At 41.2% G+C, this 22,402-nt stretch overlaps 1 protein-coding gene across 15 annotated transcripts in view; it reads right to left on the bottom strand.

Annotated features, from left to right (window-relative positions):
• ADGRL2 (adhesion G protein-coupled receptor L2) overlaps positions 1-22,402 on the bottom strand; it is a 538,071-nt gene that overhangs the window by 93,146 nt on the left and 422,523 nt on the right. For all 15 annotated transcript variants that reach the window (XR_012905938.2, XM_075936335.2, XM_075936334.2 and 12 more), the window contains one exon: positions 4,944-5,157. Coding sequence is in view for 14 of the 15 variants with exons in the window: in XM_075936335.2 (XP_075792450.1) it covers positions 4,944-5,157 (214 nt within the window). In the remaining variant the exon portion in view is untranslated. The remainder of the gene's footprint in view (positions 1-4,943; positions 5,158-22,402) is intronic.

Here is a 22,402-nt window from a genome sequence, read left to right as displayed (position 1 = left end):
TTTCAAAATATAAGTGGGAAAATTCACATCAACTATCTAATATTATTCATAAAGAATTACCAAAACAGGCCCCTTATTTTATTGTGTTCTATTGTATTTTATTTTTACCTGGCTTATGTTAATGTATTCCATCGATACTTGAAAACAAAATGCTCCCAATATAAAAAAATGTGTGTCTCTGAACAACCAAACACATTCAAATGGTATTTGGCTTATTACAGGATGCCAAATTTTAAAAAAAATGTTTATTTATTTACAAATATTTTAAATGTTATTGTTTAAAGTTATAAAAACTGAAAACAAAGCAAGCAGGAGTACCCTTGAAATCTTCAGTGCTTCCCTCAACATAATTTGGAAGTGTTCATCTGCAGTTTTTCAGTATCTGTAAAGTTAGGCTTTGAAACTGACAGTGCGGGAAAGGAAGAAAGTCTTCACAGGTGAACATGCAGTCTGAAAATAACTCAAACTATCTTTATTCTTCTAACACTGACTTCTAAGTGGATTTTTTTAAAAGTCAGATTAAAGTAAATTTTCAAGCCACCAATTTGTCCACAAGGAACAATGTTAGCTATTCATGTCAAGTTCAAAGTATCACAAGAGTTACTGGCTTCAGCTGCACACAGGACATCTCATAAGCAAGGAAGTGCTTATCCTGAGACTCACTGTGAGTATAACCTTATTAGTTCATTTTTTTAAAATGTAAAGAAAAATCTATGGGAACATAGTACATTTCTCTAGAGAGAGGGGGTGCCAGGGAGGCTTGTGCAGTTAAAAAGTATCAACTAATCCTGATTGTTTCTACACATAAAAATCCCACATGGCTTGGAACTAGTGCTAAGTGATTATATTATACACACACATCTATCGATCAATAGATCGATGAAACTGAACACATCTAGGCTGTGTCTAGACTGGCAAGTTTTTCCGCAAAATCATCTGATTTAAATGTGTTAAATGTAAACAACTAAAAAAAGAAAAGTTTAAAAAAATTGACAAGGTATGTAAATTGTTTCTGTGCTTGTTTCATTTAAATTAAGATGATTAAAAGCAGCAATTTTCTTCTGTGTAGTAAAGTGCCAATGCTATATTAATTCAATGTTCAATTTCAAACTTTTGAATGACCATATAATTTTGTTCAGTTACTAACATTTCAGAGTTAATAACAACCATCTTTCCCATGGTTTTCTTAACTCTAAGATTCTACTGTAACCTGTATGTGAAAGATTTTATACTAGAGTCACTGGGATCTAATTTCAAAACAGTGAACAAAAAATACTTCAAGCCAAATGATGAGGAACTAGGGATGTAAAATCCTGTTTAACTGGTTAACTGATTAAACATATTGTTTAACTGATTAACTAATGGGGGGGGGGGGAGAAGAGAGGCTAAAAGGGGGGAGCACTGGAGCACTCCAGCTACGGTTGCCAGGTGTCCACTTTTGACAGTCCAGTATTTGAGCTTTCTGTTTGGGGAAACAAATTGAGAAAATATAAATGAGAAAATATAAATGTTCAGTATTTTCTAAATAAGATGTAATGTAGATTGTGATGTAATGTCAAGTATGTCCGGTATTTTTGTTGAAACCATCTGGCAACCCTAACTCCAGTCCAGCTGCAACAACCCCATCTCACGCTGTGCTGGAACAAGCCCTCTCACCCCCACCTGAGCCCACCATGGATAGTGGCTGCTCCCGAGTCCCAGTTGGAGCAGCCCTGATCTGCAATAGGCCCCCACGGGCCTGGAGCAGCCCCCTGCCCATGGCAGGCGGACAGTTGCTCCAAACTCCACAGGTTAACCTTAACTGGTTAAAATGTACATTCCCACCTGCATGGAGGTAGTATCAATGAACACTGGATGCTGAAGGAAAGGAAATGTTAATGTAAACAGACTTGGTTTGTTAGAATCCAGAAGCTTCCAGAAAATGGGCCTGACTTCCAGTATTACAGTTCTACACTAAATTGGACAGCTCATGATATTTTTCAATCTTCCGTTTTCAGTAGGTCTTTCTTATTATGTTTGTAGTAAAAGATAAAACTGTTGATCAATACTGCTAACACTTGGTTAGCATCGAATAATTAGCAAACATTCTACAAATTTATACGACTTTGCCTGCTAAAAAGTTGCAAGTAGCAGTAAGTAGCTGAATGGACTGAAGTAATAATGAAAACAGAAACAGTAATAATGAAAACTTTTCTGGAGTAAAAAGAAAATACTGTCTCACTTAAATAGTAAGATGGAAAGACTTATTGCTCATCTCAAAAGACTCAGAAAATTGATTTCTTATTGAACTGAAGTAAAATTGACTTAAGCTTTTTTCTAATAAGTTAAGAAAGTAGTACACTGATTAGTCTGATGATTCCCAGTTAGGGATGTAAAATCCTGTTTAATAGATTAACTGGTTAAATGTGATGTTTAACCAGCTAACCAATTAAAGGGGGATGTGCCCCTTCTCCTCTCTGCCACAGGCATCAATTAACTGGATCCGGTAAGCATCACCCTTAAACCCTTTCACATTCCTATTCTTAATACCATTGTTATCATCAAAAATCAGCTGTAATAAAAACAGGTGTATGTTTTAGGACATACAACACCTCTTCAAAATACACTTTATTTATGACCAGCACCAATTCATCTTTAAGACTCTAAAATGACTAAGATCAATCACTGATTATGCCATTGTAGACACCTGAAAGGTGAAGACTTGATAAAAATTGCAACCTTTTTTTTATAGAGCATAAATAGAGCAATGTTAAGACAATATCGGAAGACAAGGGGAAAGTGTATTCCTATTAAATGTAATTGCTACTCTGTCTGAAAAGGAAAACCATAAAACATTCAAGCAAAAAAATCTAGAAATTTCAGCCAAGAAAGTAAAGAAAAACGTAACATGTGTTCTTGTTCATTTGCTTAGTTAAACGACAAGTTTTAACAACTGAAAAAAGATTAAAATTTCTCAGATGCAAAGAACCTAAACCTCTGATGCATGACACACATTATTTTTTTGCAGTTGAGATACAAATCAAAACCTAACCCAGTTCTGAGATTGTGAAAGTTCAAAAATATGTCTGCAACCACCAAAAGGTTTGTGATGCATTGACTGAAAAAGGAGGACTGATCTGCTTACTTCTCGGTGACACTTAAATGAAACTTTCAGGAAGACTGTGTATTTATATTTGCATCCAACTGCCATAATCCTGAAAATTGCATTGAGCATAAAGAGGACTTTGATCAAAGAACAACACATATTTTACACAACAAGGAACTCTGCAGAGAAGCACTACAATTACAAAGCAGTTATAAGTGGTTTAGAAGGGACGTGACAGATGAAGACTCAGGCTGATGACACTGCTGCTACAGTTTCAATGGAAATCTGGGTTGATCTATTTGACTATGAACTAGAACCACAACAAAAGAATTCAAACTGATTCAGAGAACTTCTTGGATCTTTCTATTAACTTGGCCATGATTAGCTATGGAATCTTTCCACTACTGACCACAAATACAAAAAAAGCCATCAGTTGAAACATAATCCTAAATTCCTTAATATTCTTTTAGCATTTCAAATTGAAGATCCAGATTTCTACTGTAATTCTATATCTATAGGCTGTTGTTACAGTTAGTTATATCAAAAGGTTTGAAAAGAATGGGAAAAAAGCTGTGGAAAAGCTTCAAAATAGGCTATGTACTGAAATACAAAATAAATTGATAAATGTGTACTTGTGTAGAAAGGAAGATAAGAAAGTGATGAATAAGTAGACTGGAGATTCGATGACTATATTTGTAGGCATAACTTACAGAAAACATGCCTTTTATCATATAATAATATAAAGCATTATATACTATGCACCTGACTTCATCAAATCTCAAGGGTGCAGGTTTCTAGATTCTCTCCACCTTTTTCTGGTTGTTCCCCCTTCCAGAAAACTGAGGGTGTTATTTTTTAAGTGGGGAAAATCATATCAATCCTAACCAATTCTTACTCATTTGTCTTTTAAAATATGATTATTTGACTAGACATGATTTTTTGCATTTTATATAATAAAAATGATAATGTTAATCATATGTAGATATCACCTGAGCACTTAAAAAGCAGTTTTTCCTGGTGGTCTCAATCCAGTCTCAGAGCAGTAAAAACGCCCATGACCAATTTACAGTAGCACTTCGACAGTTGTGTGCACTGGCTGATCTGCACAAGTATTAGACTACAGCAGGAGAATTTGTGTAAAACTTCAGTGCAGATGCACTCTCTCTGATGCTTTTGTACAGTAAGTCCCTTTTTATTGTTGCTACATCTCATACCCTGAAAGTAACAAGTTGCTTGCTGAAACACTGGAATGATAGCAACAACTGCTGAGCAAGACAAAGTTGTTTTATCCTCTACGAGGACAATAGCTACATCCTATCCAAATAACTGACCTGAGTGTACAGTGATTTTAGTTTGAGATGTATTGAAGGTGAGCAGAGGGTTAGTTATTGATCGTATTGATAGCAAGCATTTAACTTACACAGGCATTGCTTTAACGTGCAGCAGCCATTTGAATACTTTTTGAGCACAGTTTGACCTCCTGAAAGATGAGGATACAGTGACACTTTTAAAAAGTGAAATGTTTCACTCTCCTTGTCATCACCTTCCTGCTTTCTCAGTTTTCCCTGGTTTAAAAAAAACAACCAGCTCTCATTATTCTGGAGGGGGGGGAGAGGGGGGGGGGGGGGGGGAAAACAAAAAAAAAAAAAAAAAAAAAGATGGAAAGAAAAGAAGTCACGTGCTAGTAGCTGGCTTTAATTTCTTTGTAGTATTATTAGGCAAAAAGTATTAAGGATATTGAATAATTTTTCCATTAGACGAAATGCAAATCAGTATATATACATGCCTAAATTAATTGTGTGGTACACTTTTTCTGTAATACACTTCTTAGCCTTGGAACACAGTAAATGTATTTTACCTTTGTGTCATAATTTTGTAGGCATCTGGGAGGAAGCATTCTGTATTTTCCATCTGGAAAGGGTCAGCATCACAAATCTTGTCATCTGTCCGTCCATAATTAGCACTCTCTATCATAATGACATCACTTCCTGGACACCGAAGGTCAATGGAGTAGCCCTCACAAGACAGTTCCCTCCTAACCAAACCAAATGGTAATGCTGCTCGGCTGAAACCTTTAAAAAAAAAAAGGAATCAAATTAAAACAATGAGAAAAATGGCAAAAGAAAAATATTCTCCGGCATATATATGGGTGTTACAGTTTCTATCCCATGCTCAAGAAGAGGAAAGCAATGCAACCTTGGGAGGGTGGCGGGAGCGCAACAGACTTGCGGAGCCTCTGGGCAAAGTGCATGAGGGAAGGGAGAAGCGGCTCCATTCTTGTGGAAGGGATTAGGCCTCCGACAGTCGAGGCGGGGCTGGAGCAGACTGTCCTCAGCGACACCCTGAACTCATTGCTCCAGCCCTCCCTCACTCAGCAGCTTTCAGAGCTCTGTGGACCATGCCACATGGCACTCTAATGGGAATTTAGAGCACCTGGGGCTCTGGCCGTTGTTGCTCCTCCTCTACAATTACCAGGACCCAGAACAATGACCCCTCCCCTTGCTCCATCCATGTCAGCGCGCCTGCACAAACCATTACAGATTTTTTTTTTTATCATGTTAACAGAATGTAGCTTTTGGAATTCTCATCATATTACCTTAATTGCAAAACTTCTTTAAGATATCTGTATATTTCCCAGAGAAATTAAATGCATATTGAATTGGTGCAATTGGTCTGCCTTTTCCAAGCAGTATACAAGATAAATAATTAGGTATTGCCGGGAATAAGAGAAAATCAGAGTGAAGAAACGTTTTCAGAATTTCAAAATCGCCTGGTGGTTTTTTCTGTATGCTACAAATTCTGACCTTTAATTTAAAAAAAAGTTACAAAGTGAAGTTTTCAGCCCTTTGCACTGAAAAGCTACTGTTTTTACATATGTGGCTGCTAAAGCACGAGCTCTTTAAATAGAAGCAATTGAAAGGGCTCACAGCTCCTGGCCCTGCTGAGTAGCCTAGGAGTCACAGGGGAGGAACAAGCCCTTTCACTTGTTTCTAAAGGCTCCACCCTTTCTGTCCGAGGCCACTTTGAAAACTTTTGAAGCCCCTCCCCCCTTCAAAATTATTGCCCACTTCTGCATTAGGGCATAGTGACAATGATAGGTATTGCCTAATTGACTGCACTTCCTGATTTGTGAAAGAATGGAACTAAACTCCCACTTGACCAAGCAGCGGCCAGCACAATGCATCCCACACTGCAATTGTACCCATGTCTGATTCTGCACCGCAGCAGGTGAACCTCCTCCACCCCTCCCCCGCAGTGGTCTCTGTACATGGAGAGTTCGGACCCTCCACAGACAGGGACTGTTGCCATCCTGTGCTACTGCCTCTGTATCAGAGGCAGCAGCATGGAGTGACAAGCAGCCAGTCTCCTCAAGGGGAGCTGGTTTTTAAACTGGTTCCCCTTGTGGACCGGCTCCTTCCTGGCACTCCACACTGCGGCCCTCCCCCCAACCTCCACACTGATGCCTCTCTATCCGAGGTAGCAGTGCTGGCAGGGGATGATGAGATACAAAGGCAGCACGGGGCAGGGGAGATACATGTAGTCAATAAGATTAACCAATAAGACCAATCTTATCAGTTAATCATGTTGACATCCCTAATAATTACCACATTCTGCATCCCCTGAGGATGCAGAATGGGCAGAAGAAAGGGATCCCCCCAGATGCATATAGCAACTAAGGATGTGAAAGGTTTAATGGGTTACTCAATTAACTGGTAAGCATCACCCTAAATGGGTAATGCCTACCGGTTCTGATTAAGTAGTAAATGGGGGGCAGGGGGCTGGCCACTGTGGACAGGGGCTATTCTTGTCTGCAGAGCAGCCCCTGTCCACAGGGAGCCTGGGCACCCTGCAGGCAGGAACTGCTCGGGCTGGGAGCTGAGAGCCATCAAAGGCTGGGAGCGGACAGAGTCCGCATCAGCCCCAGCACCAGGTGGGCTGGAGTTGTCCCCAACCTGGGCTCCCCACTTTTGTCAGTTAACCAGTTATACTCTAGGCAGATGTAACATTTAACCAGTTAACTCATTAGCCAGGATTGTACATCCCTCCAAACTAACTCCTCCAAACTAACTACTGTTGCCTCAGCCATGCCAGAACTAGCAATAGTGCTGCCAACAGTTGCCATTCCTGCATTCTGTGACTCTGAAATTGAAATAATCCAGCATGAAAGGAGGAGTTACTTAATTCCATCTCTGCTGAGATTTTTCCTGTGGCCTCCTCCTAACTGTTTGTAGAGGAGCCTTAGATGGCTGGGAAACATCTTGCTTTTTGAGGGAAGTTAAAGTAGCTGGAAGAGCGTGGCCAAAAGCACAGTAAGTCTGAGTTTCCAGAATCAGATCAGATTCTTCCATGTTACAGGGATGCATTATCTATGAGGAATACAGATGGTTACCTCATTTATACTTATGATAGCAACTATGGTGAATCCTGTAAGTACTGACATTAGCTTGCTGCAAATCATATATCTAAGGAAAGTGCCAATGGATTTCACTAACTGTATACTGACCTAGATTTTCTCTCCTACTTCCTACATGCATTGCTCTATATTTGGGCTAACATTTCAAAATATTAGACAAGCTAACATTAGGTCATTCCTCGGGCAATAGAGGACACTCCTCAGATTATGTTATAGGATGCTGTTTTGCAGAGACAGAAGGCAGTAAAGCAGTGCATTAGACCAGGAGATCCCTCTGTGGAATTTTTATATCACTACTACCATAAAGAAAGCAGTAAGCAAAAAAGTTTGAAGTCCTGTAACAAAGCTGATGTGATCTTTATTCCAAGCTTCATTTATATTTTTTATCAACAAAAAAAAAAAAAAACATTTCAACAAGCAAAGTGTAATTCAATCCATCTTGCAACCCTGACAATCGAAGAAAGAAGTAGTGGGAGGTCTTGTGAGTGAAAAATCAATATTGCAGCTTTGTGCCGTGCAAATGTGAACACTGCCAAATAGCAGTGCTTAGGGTAAAATGAACTGTTTTGCTCCATTTTCTCCTCTCTGAACAAATGATTTTGAAAAGACAGCTTTTTTTTCCCCAGTGCTATAAAATGTCAAGCAATAACGCACTGTGCTTTGGGTGAATGATTGGAATAAATACCTCTTAGCAACAGGTGCAGTGACTTAGGACTGAAATATATTCACATTCAGGAGATAACTCCTGATAAAATGCTACAAGATAGAAATTTGAAAGACCAGAGTTTTGCATCATTTCAAAGCTTTTTACAAGTAAGTATGCTACTATTCTGCCAATAATTACTATTGTCACTAGCAACTTTAGGCTTCAGGTACACTTCCAGCTATTAATATTTTGAACACCCTGTTTACTAAAGAATCTTCATTCAGTCTGCTGCCTTGATGAACATGGTTTACAATACCACTTTCAAACTATTTTGTGAGATTGCAAATAAAGTTTCCTTGTGTTTTTGCTAATTGCTTTAAGGCTAGCCCTGTCATAGATGATACCGTGTATACTGTCTAAGGTCAAAGAAAGCATAATGCTAGCCAACTGACAAGGACCAATACCAGGGATGGGCAACCACGAATAGTGGGTCGGTGGCATGAGTAGCCCTCCTTTACATCAGTGGGCTGCAGCAGTCTGTGGCCTACTGGGGGTTCCACCTGTGGCCCCATAGTTTCTCAGTCTACTTCCCACCCCATCCCATCTGCATGCACCTCTCATGCACTGTAGCCCTGGACTTATCTTCTCCTTCCCCTTCCTCCCAGCACTTTCATAAGGCCATGAATTTCCTGATTCATGCTCTGTCCCCATTCCTCCCCCTCCTTCCCAGAGCCAAGGTATCATTGGACCACACGTGGAGCCCCAGTGGTTGCATGCCCAGGAGTCACATGTTGCCCACCACGGACTTATATTGTGCTGAGGCTGTGACTGCAAGTACAACCTAAACACTAACTCAAGTAGCAGCCTATTGCCAACTGAAGCATATACAACCTCCAATTAGGGAAGTAAAAGGAAGAGGCTGGAGCAGCTCTCCACCCAACCCATGCAGGAGACGGCTCCAGCCCCAGGGGGCCCACTGGAGCAATTCCTGTCGGAGGCAGTCCCTGCCGGTCTTGCTTCTGGGAGGCTTCGCTGCAGGCTCTGCAGTATAAAACTTAAATAAGCTTTATACAGCAGAGCCCACAGTGGCTGTAACCACTGTGATTTATAGAAGCTACATGGTTACATTTTTAACTGCATTTTTACATCCCTACCTCTGATCATATTTTTCTTCTAAAATAGGTAAGAGAAAAATGCTTAATGAGAAAAAGAACAAAGTTTCTCTCATACTGAACACAACTTATACACAATTCTCATGGCAAACATATTTGTATGTTTTACTTGCTAAGTGAAGTTGAGTGTATTCATTATACAGGTTCGACCTCTGTGGTCCAGGGTTCGATAGTCTGGCACTATCTGTGGTCTGGCATCCCTGTGGATGCTCCTCGGCTGGAGCTCTCATGGGGAAAACTGGGGGTGTCTCGGTCTGCAATGCTTCCTGCAGTTCCCAGTGGCCAGGCACAGGTATCTGTGGTCAATGGGAGCTGCGATTGCCTGTACCAGTGGAGGCTCAGGTAAACAAAGTGTCTTGTGGCCATCTAGCAGCTTGCCCTTACAAGCCATGACCCCGAGTTGGTAAACCCCTGCACAGCCTACAATCCTTTTGAGTTGCCAATATTAACGTAATGAAACAAAACACCTTGGAATGTTTCCCCATGCAAAGAAAAAGAAATGAATAACACTGGTGTTGGAGGTAAAATGGAAGGTTCGAGAATGTGGCCAGCCCCAGAGAGGTGCAGAAATAGGCAGCCTTGTATTGAGTATTTTTAACTTTTATTGAAATGCTTTTAACTATAACTTTTTATTTATCAACTTTTTACATGCGTGGGCGCCAGATAACTATTAACAGTAACAACAAACAAACTGCAATACAATAGAGGAAAATGCCCTGGGGTTTCTCTAAGTCTAAGTAATTATCAATAACAGCCCAGGGATTTTTATCAGTTATATTTACATTAATTTCACTTATGAGGTTTAACATCTATTTAAACTCCTAACTATACTATTTAACAAACTTCTAACTTACTTACTCTTAACACTATTATTTATCAAACCTTTAACTAACTTTACACAGCAATACTCACATTTATCAGACATACAAGAGACAACAGAGACAACAGCATATTCGTTATTCGTTACGCTCCGCAAAAGATTCGGTAGATTCGGTGAGCGGGAGGGGGTCCTCGGGTGATCAGCCCTCAGAACCTGGCTCGTGTTCTGCCTTCCAAATGTTCGGGAACCCTCAACTGCATGCAGGAGGGAAAGTTGTTTTATAGAGAGAGCAAGAGCTTTCCCACGCCTAGTTGTGATAGGCTTGACAGATTCAGTCTGCCTAGTGACAGGCTGAGGGGGAAGGGGAGGGGGTGAGATGGCCCTAGAGTGGTGCAAACTTTGTAAACCCTTTACCTGCCTGGTGTCTTACTCCTGGTTTTTACTGATTTTAACTCACATAGTGCAGGATTTTTGGTTTGAGGGGAAGGTAAACTTGGGCTAGGAAGACTATGCGCACGAGGCCTGGCCAGAAAAGAGCCTGTTTTCACAACTGGCTATCATGAGCAATACTTGCTGATAAAAGCAAGGAACCTTTGCAAAACTTAAACCAATAGTAAATATTCCTGAAAATACAAAATTATTGCAGGCAAAAGAGTGCAGTCATTGAAGGTACTATGAATGATGTCGGTGTGTGTTAGTTAACTTGGCTCTTATGGAAAGGTCTTTAGAAAAGATTACATCTTTTTAAGCAGCATGTTCACAGTTGTTTCTTTCACAGTCTTTATTTTACCAAATCATGAAATATTATTCAAGTTCTACACAAAACACAGTGATTCATGTTGAGCAGAATCTCAACAATATCTGTTAAACAAATACAAACCTTGATGAGAAGGTTTTATTATCCCATCAAAACAGGATAAACTGGGATGAGAATATTTTATAATTCTGCATTCTATAGAAAAGCAAAGATGTGTGAACCATGTGTTTAAAATCACTGTCCCTACTTCTTAGTGTGTGTGTTGTGTTGTGTTGTGTTGTGAGAATTCCTAGCGTGGGCTCAACAAAGCATTTGCAAAGTCCTGCATAAAACCCTAAAAATCCAGAAATTCTTCTCTGTCTCCAAAACCACCATGAAGGGCAGGTCTTTCCTCCCATTTTTGTTTGTTTGTTTTTTGTATTCATAGTTCTGTAGATTCTATACAGACAAGTACATTATTTGGTTAAACAGCTTCTAAATTATCCAATACTGGTCAACAGATCATTCTTTGCAATAGCAAATACCACAAAGATATAGGCAATTTAAATGACAAAGTCTGCAATCTAATTCTAGCTTTGAAGGAAAAAATCGTTCGGGCAAGTATGTCTATTAAAAGATTACATAGGCACAATAAGAGCTTCTGATACTACTCAGAGGTCTGGAGTTCACTGTACTCAGCTCTCATTTCACTGAAATCCACTAGATAAAATGTTAACAGTGTGAATCAATGCCACTGTAGACAACAGCCAGCTGTTCCAACCTGGATAAAAATATGCAGAAAATGACCCGTTTTTAAAATTGGTTGTCCTGCCATCATCTTCATATAGAGAATGTTTTCACAACAGAGACAAAACAAAGGAATGTATCTAAAACTGCATCTAGAGGGAATGTATTATTCATTGCTGAAAATTCAATGTTAATTGTCAAACTAAATGTAAAGTATTCAGTTTTTTACCTGTTAAAATTATAAACTGCATAATTTTGAGGGAATTATATAAGGCATATTTATCATTTGAACTTTAACAAAATGAATAGAAATCCCAGTATGTTACCTGATCTTTGATACCCATACCCAAATGAGTTGCCTGTACTCTGGCATTCAAGCAATAGCTCTATTTCCGTGAATTACTCTAATAAGTAGGGGCTACTGACATGAGTACAAGAGTGCAGCGTTGGACAATTAGTAATGACTGAACAAGTCACTGGTAATTAGTAATGAACAAGTCATCTGACCCCATATTTATTTTACAATCCCACTCTACCAAATCTGGAAGCCTTGTCTCTTTTAAAACAATAATGTGCACTTAGCAATTTTCACATTCAAAGCACTTTACAAACATTAAGTAATTAATGATAGCTTTTCTCAACAAACTCCTAGATTAAAGGGCTGAAAATGGAATTATTTTAATATTAAGTGTAAAAGTCATTTAAAAATTGGAAAATGTTTGTTAAGTTGTACTGTATTAAAAAGTTTGCTGTACGCAACAGTTGGCAATTTTGTAATTGTACAGTTATTTTGTATATACATAAACGAATAGCACAGTTGGAGATACTGAATTCTAGCTTCCAGCTTCACGTGAGAATACAGGCAGTCCCCGGGTTACGTACAAGATAGGGTCTAATAGGTTTGTTCTTAAGTTGAATTTGTATGTAAGTCGGAACTGGCTCAAGATTCAGCCGCTGCTGCCGAAACTGACCAGGGGCTGACTACAGGAAGCTGGAGGCAGAATTGCTCTGCCCCCAGCTTCCTGGAATCAGCCTGATCAGTTTCAACAGCGGCTGAATCTCGAGCCTGGGACAGAACAGCTGGGCTGCCAGGTAGTCCCTGCAGGACCAACCCGGCAGCACCCCAGCTGCTCTACCCCAGGGTCCACAACAAAAGCCTGGTCTGCTGGGGGGAGGGGACACACTAGCTGGGACCCCGCCACCGCTGCGGCTTTGCTCCGGGTGTTCCCAGCAGACCAGAGGTCCCCAGCAGACAAGAGGCACCCGGAGCAGCTTTTCTCGCCCCGGAGGTCGAGGTGGCGGGACCGCTGTGCTCTGGGCGGTCCCACTGCCTGCGAACTCCAGGGCGAGAAAGCCCCGTTCGTAAGTGCGGATCCGACTAGTACTGCCTGTACTAGAATCTTCCTTTCATAATTTCCTTTCCACTGTAGTTCTCAAAATGACCCTATGAAGCTCTATTACCCAAAACATGTTTGTTGTTATTGGATTTATTTTTTTTTCAGGTCAGCCTGAATTCCGCTGGGCAGTGGAACCCATTTCTTTATTGGAACTGTGTGTCAGTCCTTTCTGCATATGCTTAACTAGTGTGGATACCTCATTTAAATTCTTATAGGCAGCCCTCTCTCTTTATTCAAGAGGGCCAAAAAATTGGCTTTCCATGGCAGCGGACTTAAGTTTTTCTTTCTTTAGAACAGCAGGAGAAAAGAGTGCTGGATTGACAGCACTGTAAACTGAAGTCCTCTAATCATCCAGAACAAGTACAGCATGGACAGTGGCAGTGCAAGCTTCCCTATCCTACTCTTGCATGCCTCAACCATATTCTGAAGGGATCACTATTATGGGTAAACAGAAAGACCAGCCTTTATGCCCATTTAATCCGTCACCTCCCTGCTGTGACTGCCACCATGGTGCTAATTAACACAACACTGTGTGCCCCTGAATGCTGCTGGACTGTAATTTGATTGAAACTATCGATTAATTTAATAAAACCTACCAAACCAGGCACTTGACACAGACAATTTCTGATAACTGTTAACTTGTTGTGCATAGGAATCATGTGAACTAAAGATGAAACACTCAATATCACATGGCAAATAGGCTTATGAGGTTTCAGTCCTCACGCTGGGACAAGTTTTATGCTCAGATGCATGCACATCCACCATTTATTTGAAAGGGACTTGCATGGATCTGAGGGAAGAACTTTGTCTTCTAGGTTTAGAATGATCCCATCCAGAACTTGCATTCATCCATCCATGACACGACCTTGTTTTTGCCAGTTTGGTGCCTATTCCTAGGTGGCAAGAGTCTCCTTTCTTTTTCTTCACTTCATAGGCACTAGATCTGCTGAAGGGGGCACCTATTTTTTACTTTACCACTTAAATACATTGCATCTTCAAAGCTTCTCAAAGCAAATCGGCCAGAAGGTGTCTTGTCAATCAGTGTCACAGGGCTTATTCCCCACTGTTTGTGCATTTAACTGAACATGCTACCTGTCTAAAAAGAGAAGCTGTTCAGTTTGGAACAACCTAAGTAATGGCTCAGACAGGGAGGAAAGCCGCACAAATGGTGTCAACAGGAGTTCCTGCTGAATTGCTTCTTCCACACAGGATGTTGGTAGAAGAACACAAATATCTTGCAATTTTTGTATTTGCTTTAAAATATAATTTCTTGGTAAACATTTATACTTCAGATTCTCTCAACCAGTCCTATTTATATGGGAACTTCAGCTAACCATTAGGTTGGTAAAGAGAAAAAAAAACAAAAAATGTTCATAAGCAACATTGAAAAGCCTCTGCTGAGTTGACAGTTGGACAAAGGCAAAATATCTTTGTTTTCTCAAGTTTTAAAATAACCCAAACCGTAACTAAATAAGTTCCAAACAATGATTGTGCAGTCACATTTTTTAAAAAAAGAAAGATTATGACCATGCACCAGGGATGTTAAACATCAGTTAACTGAATAGTTGAATAATCTCATGAATTCTTATCAGTTACTCAACTATTCTATAATCCCCGGAAGTAGGGCCAGCAGCCAGTGCAATCTTGAAAATATCAAGCAGCAAGAGTCCAATGAGCATACTGATTGCCAAGTGTATGCATTTTTAAAACAAGCAAAACAATTTGAAAAATGTTGTTTATGGCAAAAGCACAGTCACTTTAGATGTTACCAAAAACAGAATGAGTACTGAGTAATCTTGGAAAATGTCTAGGGTCAGACTGGCAGACTAAATAATCTTTTCTGACGATACTTTGTATGAAACAATTACTCTGTATCTTTCAGAAAATACTGGGGTAAGGGGAAATCAGACATCGTTCAATGTAGCATTAACCAGCTACAGAGGTACTGCAGCCATGTGTCCAAGCTCCATAGCCTTCTTGACAGTGAACTGAATGAAGAGAAATTAAGTAATTTAAATCAGAAAAATAGGAATTCAAGTCCTGTATCTTAAACCACAAAAATCTCTTTTTCCAGGCTAGTCAATGACTATGGTAATGAGAAAGTACAGAAACTGCTCTCAGCTCTTAGCTGAGCATTAGCATGGACAGCCTCAGATGAGAAGGGACCCCAAAATAGCCACCTTAAATACCCAAGACACAGTCAAAGTATTTTCTCTTACGATTGCACGGGACAGAAATTCCATAAATTAGCATTATTTATATTAGAAAGTAACTGGAACAAACATGCATTTCAACAGACTAGAAAGAGAAACTGTTTGCATATGTTAACACCTAACTTTTAAGAAGCGTGTAGCCAATAGCTGATAAGCAGTGCCGGCAGGGCATCAGAGGAGGACTTAGAGCATGGAGATGCTGTCTCAGGTTAGCCGAGGGCTGTGCTTAAAGGGTCCCGACCCCCACCCCGGACAGACAGTTCTCAGGGGTGTCCCGCTTGCAAAGCAGTCCTGGCTTGGAGTGCCCGGAGTACCCACACTGGGCACATCACAGCACTCGGCCATCAGACCGGCTGCACTTGCTGCAGGCTGCCATCTGGGGAGAGGGGGCAATTGGGGGGCTGCAGGAGAGCTTCCACCCCCAGAAGCCCTCAGAGCCAGTCCAGTCCTCCCCATAGGGGGCTCGTACCCCATTCCTCCCTCACCTCCTTCCACTTACCCTTCCCTAGCCCCTCTTCTTGATGTACAAAATAAAGGACAATTGTGTTCAAAAATGGAATCTGTCTTTATTGAACGAAACTGGGGGAGACAGGGAAAAGGAGGTGGGAAAGGGGAAGAGAGAGGCTGGGAGAGGGGAGGGCAACTAAAATGATCAGGGGTTGGGAACAGGTCCCATATGAAGAGAGGCTAAAGAGACTGGGACTTTTCAGCTTAGAAAAGAGGAGACGGAGGGGGGACAGGATGAGGTCTCTAAAAGCAGGAGAGGGTGCATACAGAAAAGTTCTTCATTAGTTCCCATAAAGAAGGACTAGAGGACACCAAAGGAAAGGAATGGGTAGCAGGCTTCAAACTAGTAACATAAAGTTGTTCTTCACAAAGCAAAGAGTCAACCTGTGGAACTCCTTGCTGCAGGAGGCTGTGAAGGCTAGAACTAGAACAGAGTTTAAAGGGAAGTTACATCAAGTCATGGAGGTTAGGTCCATGGAGTGCTATTAGCCAGGGGGTAGGAGTGGTGTCCCTGCCAAAGGTTTGTGGAAGGCTGGAAAGGGATGGCACGAGACAAATGGCTTGGTCACTGTCTTCGGTCCATCCTCTCCAGGGTCCCTAGGGTTAGCCGCTGTCGGTAGACAGGCTACTGGGCTAGATGGACCTTTGGTCTGACCCAGGACGGCCATTGTAAGCTCAGGGCTCAGGGTCGGGGGTCTCAGTGGACCACCTTGATTTTCATGCACACCTGCTCCTGGGTGGCCAGGCTGGCAGCTCTCCTGCCCTAGCGGGCCAATTTCCTGTGCCTAGTGCGGAGGTCGTGGACGAGGTCCACGATGTCCGCACTAGCCCAGGCGGGTGCCTGCCTCTTGCGGTCCCGGGCAAGCTCCCGGGAGCCGCCAGCCTGGTCCCAGGAAGAGGGGGAGGGCTGGGGGGCATCAGGTGGGTGGCTCGATCCGTGCCAGGTGCAGGGTCTGCTGGCTGGGTGCTGGCAGGCTTGCACCTGGCACGGGCACCGTAGCCAGCCCGTGCCCCTTTAAGAGGTCCGGGGCCGGGAGGGGGGCATAGAGTTTCCCTGGTGTTGGCCAGAGTGGCCACCAGGGAAACCTGGGGAGGGCTAGCCTCCCACTAGTTCGAATTAAGGGGCTACACACCCCTTAATTCGAACTAGCTAGTTCGAACTAGCGCTAGTGTAGCGCTCCGCTAGTTCGAATTAAATTCGAACTAGCGGAGCGCTAGTGTAGCGCCTATTAAAGTTAGTTCGAACTAACGTCCGTTAGTTCGAACTAACTTTGTAGTGTAGACATACCCAAGGTGAGACTGCAGACAAATAGCTAGTTGGGGAATGAGGCAAAGAAGTGGGGAGTAAAGGAAAGTGCACACTCATCAGCAGGGTAGCAACTCTGGAGCCCCCCAAGAGCAGTGCTGGGAAGAGTTGGGGGGGGAGGGGGAGGAGGAGAGGGGAGGAGGAGAGTCTCTTCCCTGTCTGGCCCAGCTCTTTGTCTGCAGGCTGCGGCTCCAGGGCTTGGGCAAAGGGGAAGGGGCCCGTCGGAAGCAGCACAGCACAGCCTGGGCCCCAGCACACCACATGTACTGGCTGCCCAGCTCCAGCTCTGTGGGGCAGGCCCAGGCCCAGGCCCATTTCCTCAAGCAAGAAGCAGCCCCAGGGATGCATGCATGCTCACACTTCTTCCCCGTCCCCCCTCAAGCAGGAAGCCGGAGCAGGTGCTCCAGCCTGTTTAAAATGGTGGGCTCAGCCAGGTTGTAGCAGCACACTGGTTAGCTGGTTATTCCAGTAAGCACGGCAGGAAGGTAATGCCTAGCAGGTAACCAGTTAACACTTTACATCCCTAGTTTAAACCAGTCCTTTGTGGGCTTTAGATTTGCCCTTATGAAGGGAAAAGTGCCACATCTTGAATCATTTGCACCACAACCCTGCATTCCAGCCCCAATTTTTGGCCCATGTTGGACCCTTGCTTAATTTAGGAAATCACAAGTAGGATGGCTAAAAGATGTAAACAAAATGCTTAGTGAAAACAAAAATGTAAAATGACATCCCCCTAATTAGAAAAACAGCACACATTTGGACATCCTCAGAACTAAGCCATTGCAAGTCATTACATTATCGTTGATTGGGATAGATTTCGGCCTCAACATACAATGATAGAAGCTTTCCAGTGATAGCTGAATAAAACTATATCTTATATAAATGATTAAGTCTGAATAGATCATGAAATTTTTATTTAAATTTACAACAGAGAAAATGTACCATACATCACAATTTGGTTTAACATTTCAATTCAAGAAATACATATCTGAAAAACACTTGAAGTAATCAGAAATCCATATTTAACTGTGTTTATAAAACCTCTGATTGACTGTACAAGTAACTGCATTTTTTCTCCAGAACATACCGAGTTCTTGTTCAGATGACAAAAGTGTCTACCTTGAGAAAAAAGTAATGTTAAGAAACACATCTATTTATTAAGGGTGGCTGAAGAATCATTGCAATACTTAAGCAAATAGAAAATAACATAACACAACAAACTGAAAAACCGGAGAAAGAATCTGGGTGAAGGCAGAAACTATTTCGTTTTTCTAGGTATCTGAAGAAGATTGAGTAGTGTCACTTGTTGCAAGCCAAAGTGCTTGAAAAAAACTGGGGGAGGGGAGAGAGAGTAAGCACAATTGTCTACTATCCATGTTAGTAAGTATAGATTAACAAGTCATCACCAGCATAATATCTTTTGAAATTCAGTTAATTGTTGTCTAAGCAACCTGCCTAAATTTCTACAAAGCTAAATGCTGAGCCTAATTTGTAGCTGTTTCAGAGCAACATCAATTTTGGATAGTTGCAGTGTAGTCATAACAATAGTGTTGGGGTATTCAAATTTGGAAGGGACTGGACTTATGGAAATCCTTCTCCCTAATTAAATCACAGAACGAGGGTTTGAAGTGGTAAATAATAAATCACATAGAATCCTCAATCTGGTTGTCAAGGAAACCAGTATGCCTCTGCCATAATTGCTGTGAGCCCCATCTTGCCCTTTTTGACACCGAGCCTTATCATGCATTCTGGTCAGAGACTGAGAAAGTAGCTTTTCTATTCCTCTCAGGCAATCACGAAACACGTATTGAGCTTCACTGAACAGGGCCATGCTACCACACAAAACGTTGCATTCAGCACCATCCTTTTTCTATCTGTAGACAGTAATTAACTAGTATAAGCTCTAGTATATTCCTATCAACCTTCACATTAGAAATGGGACTGAACTCCTTGACAGTGCTTTGGATGGTCTCAGACGCTTTATATACTAGAAAGGCTTCCTTAATTTATTGTTGGAAAATCTTGAAACTGGCTATCTTGGCCTATGACAAGTCCTGGGAATCTCCTTTTTCTCATTGTTTCAGTCACAGTCTAAAAAATGTCCACTAGAACAAGTGGGTGAGATTTGGTTTTAGTGCAGTTATGTAGGATGCTAATTGAATGATTTGCTCCAACAATTCCCTGAAAAAAATGACCAGAAAAAATATGCATATTCTGTAGTAAATGGAACCATGCGGCTTAAAATCCAAAACCAAATAAATATTAATGGTAATCTGATGCCATGCTATTTGGGAGGTATAAAGTATTGCTTCTATTTCCCCCCATGAGAACTGATTTTCGTAAATGTAAGTGTCAGGGTGAGTAAGTAGTCAAACTTTGCCCCCTTTTTTTTTTTTTTGGTAGACTTGTATATCATCAGGGTTAGGGCCAGCTGAGGTCCTAGCAGGTAGAGCTACTCCAAAGGACAGTATCCAAAAGAGATGAGAAGAGGGGAGGAAACTGTGTTTTCCCCCACTCCATCCCCCACAAAATTCTGAAACAAAATACAGGACTATTGGTAGCACTTTAAAGACTAAGACAACTCCAACTTTTGAAAAAGGGGAGAACTGCCGAGGGGTTGGAGAGACATCTCCAACCACTTACATCTCTTGCATCTCAGGAACCTGGAGCAGACACAAATGGGGAGGCCAATCTTGGATGTGGAGGGAAAGAGAGAGAAACTAGAATTTGGTGATTCTTCTCCATTTGCTGGTTACTTATTTCTCCTTAATCCTGCCCCTCCTACAGTTCAGCGACTGTTCAGATGTCCTGCCCCACTATCCCTATCATTGTGCTTCTCTCAATTGTCCTTCCATTCATAAACTCTCCTTTATTGCTCTAACAGTTCCCCTCCCCCAGTCCAACCACAGTCACTGACCAACCAAAAATCTCTACCTCTCAAACTAAATTTTGTAATATAAACAAAACATGTCAAGCTAAACAAGATGAACCCTGACCACTTTACCTGTTTACTGTGTGACTTTCCTTCACTCTTCATCTCCTTCTGTCATTTTAGAATGCAAGGAGGGTACATTTGTGCAGGGGTAGTGCAATGTCTTTCCTGCATTTGGGCACCACAGACTATACTGGTAAGTTTAAAATTAAGGGAAAATAAGGGACAAAGTGATATTATTATAATTTTTTTAATTTATCCATTTTTTAACTTTAGCAACTTGTTTCCTTTTTTCTTTAAACAGATATTGCAATGTACACACGAAAAATCACAATTAAACTTGCTTGGTCTTCAGCGTGGAATAAATAAAACCACATGTTGACAGCCACTTCCTTCTGTCTATTCATCCACTTGTTTATTTAGCTTTATAGGCTCTACTGACTGTAATTGTTTTGTCTGTCTATTGGATAAGCCAAGCATCTCTAGATAAGATACAGCACAGAACACAGATTTTCCGCTGCTGTAATGTTCAAGTATCCCAGTATTCACCTCTGCCTAATTACTGATAGGAGAACAATGGGAAGACATTTTTTCTGAATCTCAGTAAAAGATGACTACTTCTGTGATTAAAAGATCTGTGAAACAATGGGTTATGCAATCACAGTAAATTCTGGTTCTATCGTAAGCTTCTCAGAAAGTTTGCCATACTCTGTGGTTAAAGGAAAACTCTGCTCCCAGGAAATGAGATGTATCAGTCATAGGTTCTCCTACTCAAGTAAATTAATTCACTTATGCTTGTCAACCCTCCTGACTTCCCAAATCTTGACCTTCATCTCAGAGCAGCTGGATCTGAAAATGTGCTTGCCTACAGTTAACTTCAACTACTAAAGGCTGACACTATTGATGCACTTGCTGCTTTCCCCAGCTGTCTTCACAAGTCATGTGCTTGTTTCCTAACTTCTAGCTCTACAGCCCAGTCTACATAAATGTTTTTGTACTGTTTTAGCTATGCCAATTTCGAAATTAGGGCTATGTGTACACTGATAGTTTCATCATTAAAACTTTTGTTACTCAGGGATAAGGAAAACAAACACTCTCTTGAACAACAAAAGTTTAATACCAGTGTGGACAGCGCTTTGTCAGCAAGAGCTGCATTCCCAGCAATGAAGCTAACACCCCTAGCTGGAGGTAGGTTTATTTGGTGGCTGAGAGAGAGCTCTAAGAGTGGCTATGCAGTAAACCTAGCATGGCTGCAGACGTGCAGTCAGGAAGATGTGTGATGTAGCTGTTGCCTGGTATAATGAAATCTGTGCATACATGTAGTTATATCAGTAGAAAGGTGCTTGAATATGAGTTTAATTGCTTCATCTAATAAATGTATAGAAATATTTTCACAGAAAGCTGAGTAGCCACTTCATCCCAAACATTACTGCATCCTTCCTTTTCTTACCCACTCCAAACACAATGTACTCCAAATACGGGTTTTCAACTATAGCAGCTGTTGTTGGTAACACAAGAGCAATATCCTATACATATGGGGCTGTGTCTACACTGGCAATTTTTTCCGGAAAATCATCTGATTTTCCGGGAAAACTTGCCAGCTTTCTATACTGGCCACTTGAATTTCCGGAAAAGCACTGACGATCTAATGTAAAATCATCAGTGCTTTTCTGGAAAAACTATTCTGCTCCCATTCGGGCAAAAGTCTTTTTCCAAAAGACTTTTGCCCGAAAGGGCCAGTGTAGACAGCACGGTAGTGTTTTCCGCAAAAAAGCCCCGATCGCGAAAATGGCGATCGGGGCTTTTTTGCGGAAAACCGCGTCTAGATTGGCCATGGACGCTTTTCCACAAAAAGTGCTTTTGCAGAAAAGCATCCTGCCAATCTAGACATGCTTTTCCAAAAATGCTTTTAACGGAAAACTTTTCCGTTAAAAGCATTTTCGGAAATTCCTGCCAGTGTAGACATAGCCATACATATTTAAGTTCAAACTGTCTGGCTATCACACGTGTTTAATCAGTTTAATCACAATTAACTACAATAACAAGCACTGGTATTTCTATTAATACATAAACCTCCAAACTTTGGTGACAGTAACTTTCAGGAAAATGAGATAAGCAAATCAATGTTTGCATATAAAAAGCCTGTACCAAACATATATTGTTCCATTTGAGTGCAAACATGTTCTTTTGGGATGCTCACTAATGGCATCCATGGAAGACAATACAAAGGCTTTCAGTTAATTTTTACAATTTTATTAATATGACATACTATAGCCAGAATTTTATTCTGATTAGAACAATTAATGACTTCCTATTTTTGAGTACCATGACAGGAACGCTTTCTTTGCCTTTTTTTTTTTTTGCTTTCTTTTAGAACCTCAAAGGCTACCCATATTTCAACACCCACTTATTTTTCCTCCTTCCAGA

Source organism: Pelodiscus sinensis, chromosome 9, assembly GCF_052426305.1.
Source record: "Pelodiscus sinensis isolate ZL-2025 chromosome 9, ASM5242630v1, whole genome shotgun sequence".
Taxonomy (NCBI): domain Eukaryota; kingdom Metazoa; phylum Chordata; order Testudines; family Trionychidae; genus Pelodiscus; species Pelodiscus sinensis.
This window is presented reverse-complemented; position numbering and strand designations above follow the sequence as displayed.